The 3,160-nt window shown below is 23.6% G+C and overlaps 1 protein-coding gene across 1 annotated transcript in view; it reads left to right on the top strand.

Moving 5' to 3' along the window:
• Nucleotides 1–2,940, top strand: part of LOC100205079 (alsin) — a 97,372-nt gene extending 94,432 nt beyond the window's left edge. Inside the window, exons 26-32 of the mRNA XM_065799037.1 lie at nt 153–310; nt 500–748; nt 845–896; nt 1,117–1,236; nt 1,349–1,440; nt 1,666–1,762; nt 2,706–2,940. Coding sequence (XP_065655109.1) covers nt 153–310; nt 500–748; nt 845–896; nt 1,117–1,236; nt 1,349–1,440; nt 1,666–1,762; nt 2,706–2,747 — 810 coding nt within the window. The 3' untranslated portion in view covers nt 2,748–2,940. The remainder of the gene's footprint in view (nt 1–152; nt 311–499; nt 749–844; nt 897–1,116; nt 1,237–1,348; nt 1,441–1,665; nt 1,763–2,705) is intronic.
• Nucleotides 2,941–3,160: the final 220 nt, after the last annotated feature.

Below are 3,160 nucleotides of genomic sequence, written 5' to 3'. Positions count from 1 at the left end.
AATAATTATTTAGTACTTTGCAGAACAATAGTTTTTATTTTTTAGGATAGGTGTTCAATGTTTTATGGAATAATTGTTTCATATTTTACAGAATTGTTGTTTAATATTTTACAGTTAAACTATGAATTTTTTCTGTAAAAAATATTTTATAGATATTTGACACACCTGGGCATCCCCTAAATTTACTCGTTGATGGTTTAGTTGATGTATACCGAGCAACATACGTAGGTGTAGGGGCACACAGGCGATTGCTACCACATGCTGTAGCAGAAGCAAAGTCTTATGTGTCACGAGTCTTTAATGTTTTGAGGTATATTTTTTGCATCGCATATGTTTAATGTTTTGAGGTAGATGTTTTCTTTCGCAGGTGTTTGATTTATTGAAGCAGATGTTTTGTGCTTGTTTTGTTTTTATACACGACAGTAGTTAAATGATAAAGTTTCTAAAATAGATTTAAAAAATAAATTTCTTGAATTGTATTTGTGTAGTTTGTTATTAGAGTATTGTTCCCTGATTTACATGATGAAGAATTCGTTCTTCTTTCGAATGATTCTGCGGACGGTGTTTTGGAAACTGCTATAAATAGTGTATCATTGCTGCATCCACTTTTGTTACCACGATTGTATCCACCACTATTTACCTTGTATGCTCTCCAAACTGAAAAGTCAGATGCTCTTTACACAGAGAAACTTTATTATTTGAATAAAAGAGGAGACATTGCCTTGCTATCTTTTCTTGGATTAAACAGGTAAAGATTTTAAAAACCAAAAAACTTTGTGTTGTTAAATTTTTTAAGATTTTAATAATTCTTTAAGGATTTGTTTTTTTAATGTTTATGAAACAGATCTTTTTGGTTGATGTCTGAAAAATATTTATCTGGCAATAAATCAAGTCAAGTAGGTTTTTTTTTGGCATAATACATAAAGTTAAAATTTTTAAAATCTGAAAAAAAAAAATTAGAGTTAATGAAATATTAAAAATTAATGAATATTGTTTATAATATTAAAAACAGAAACAAATTGAGATATAGTGCTGGATATAGAAATAGAGAATGTTTTTATTAATTTTTGAGATGATTCATTTAACACTTTCTAAAAGTAATGGTTTTTAATTTAGTCAATTGAAAATGAAAGACCCTATGTTTCAGCTATTGAAATGCTAGAACGTATTAGTACTACTTACAGCCCTATGGGAAAGATAGAAATCATTCGAAGAACATTCGGAAAAATTCACGAGGTTTTAAACAACTTGATCTTATTTTGGTTTGAAAAATTTGGTTTTATTTTGGTTACATTGGTTTTGTTCATTTAATTTTTTTTTTTTTTCTCAATTTTTTTGTATATTATAGGCTATAAATGAACATTATAAAGGACAAAAGAAACCAGTTTTATCAATGGACGATCTTTTTCCACTTTTTCAATATATTGTCATCAGAACAAGGTGTTTTTAAAATTAATACTTGTTTAGCCATGACGATTCCTTGCAACATATTTTTATGAATCGTTTGACCTTTTAATCTAAAATTCTTTTCATGATAAAAAAATTGAAAATGAAGAATGTTTTGATTAAAACTAAAGGTTTTTGTATACTTTTTTTTATATATCTTGTTTCATATGAAAAATGTAATAAATAAGTATAACATTTTTCTGTTCGATTGCACTTTAGGGTACCACATCTTGGTTCAGAGATAAAATTTATTGAAGATTTGGTTGATCAAGCCACTTTAGTTGGTGAAGCTGGTCACATGATAACTACTCTTAGTGTAATTTAAAATTTTAAATAAAATGTGTATTATAAATGTATATAAAATATTCATAATATATATGTATATATTATATATTTAAATATATATATATATATATATATATATATATATATATATATATATATATATATATATATATATATATATATATATATATGTCAACTGACACTTTCCTCTTATCACAATTTCACCAAGAGCAAATCACAGAGAGAGACTTCACCGTGAAAAATATATCAACAGTTTAGCTTGTTTTAACTTTTTTACCGCATTGTCAATGCATGGAACATCTTACCAGATAAAGTAATCGACTCTCCGACTGTTAATAGCTTCAATGCGAGCCTCGATGGGCTTCAACGTTACTACAGCTCGCAACCTTCCTTAGTGGAAGTTGCACTATGAGCTTCACATAAACTAACTGTAATCTGACAATCTACGATTGTATTTTGTCAATTGTTTTAACTTTTTTTGTAACAAATATATACTACTACTACTATTATATATATATACATATATATATTATATATGTAAATATTATTTATATATATATTATGAATATATATATATATATATATATATATATATATATATATATATATATATATATTATATATATATATATACATTATATATATATATATTATATATATATATATATATATATATATATATATTATATATATATATTGTATATATATATCATGTATATATATGTGTATTATATATGTTATTTATTATATATATATATATTATATATATATATATATATATATATATATATATATATATATATATATATATATATATTATATGTTTTATATATATACATAAAAAACTTAAAAAAAATTTTGTTATTTTTTAAAATACTTATTTATTTTATGTTATTACGACATTTAAGATATGAATTTTCAAATAATTATAATATGAATTTTTGATAATTTAGGCTTGCTATTTTCAAATCCAACAAGAGCGTGATCGAGATTGATGAACACAAGATAAATAAAATGAACTTCTGAACAAAATGGAAATTATGGACTTTTTTAATACTTTGTGATAGCTCTTTTTATTGGAAAATATTATTTATTTTGCTGTTTTTATCTTGTTTAAACTCGATATTTATATATTGAAATTTTTTTGTGTAAAATATTTTAAATGACAAAAAAAACATTTAAACATAATTTTTGGAGATTTCTTCGTAAACCTTTTAAATAAAAATAATAAATAATAATTAAAAGTGTTAATAAATGATAATTAAAATATCTAGGTATACAAAATATGCAGTTTATTTAATGGTTGTCATCGTTATGGTGGAGATAAAGGACGTTATAATCTCAGGTTTACACTAAAATATCCTCTGAGAGTAAAATTTCAATATTCTACATTGTAGGATTTGGCGTT

The sequence above is a fragment of the Hydra vulgaris genome, chromosome 06 (genome assembly GCF_038396675.1).
Source record: "Hydra vulgaris chromosome 06, alternate assembly HydraT2T_AEP".
In the NCBI taxonomy this organism is placed as follows: Eukaryota; Metazoa; Cnidaria; class Hydrozoa; order Anthoathecata; family Hydridae; genus Hydra; species Hydra vulgaris.
Note: the sequence above shows the minus strand (reverse complement) of the source record. Positions and strands in the feature narration are given on the sequence as shown.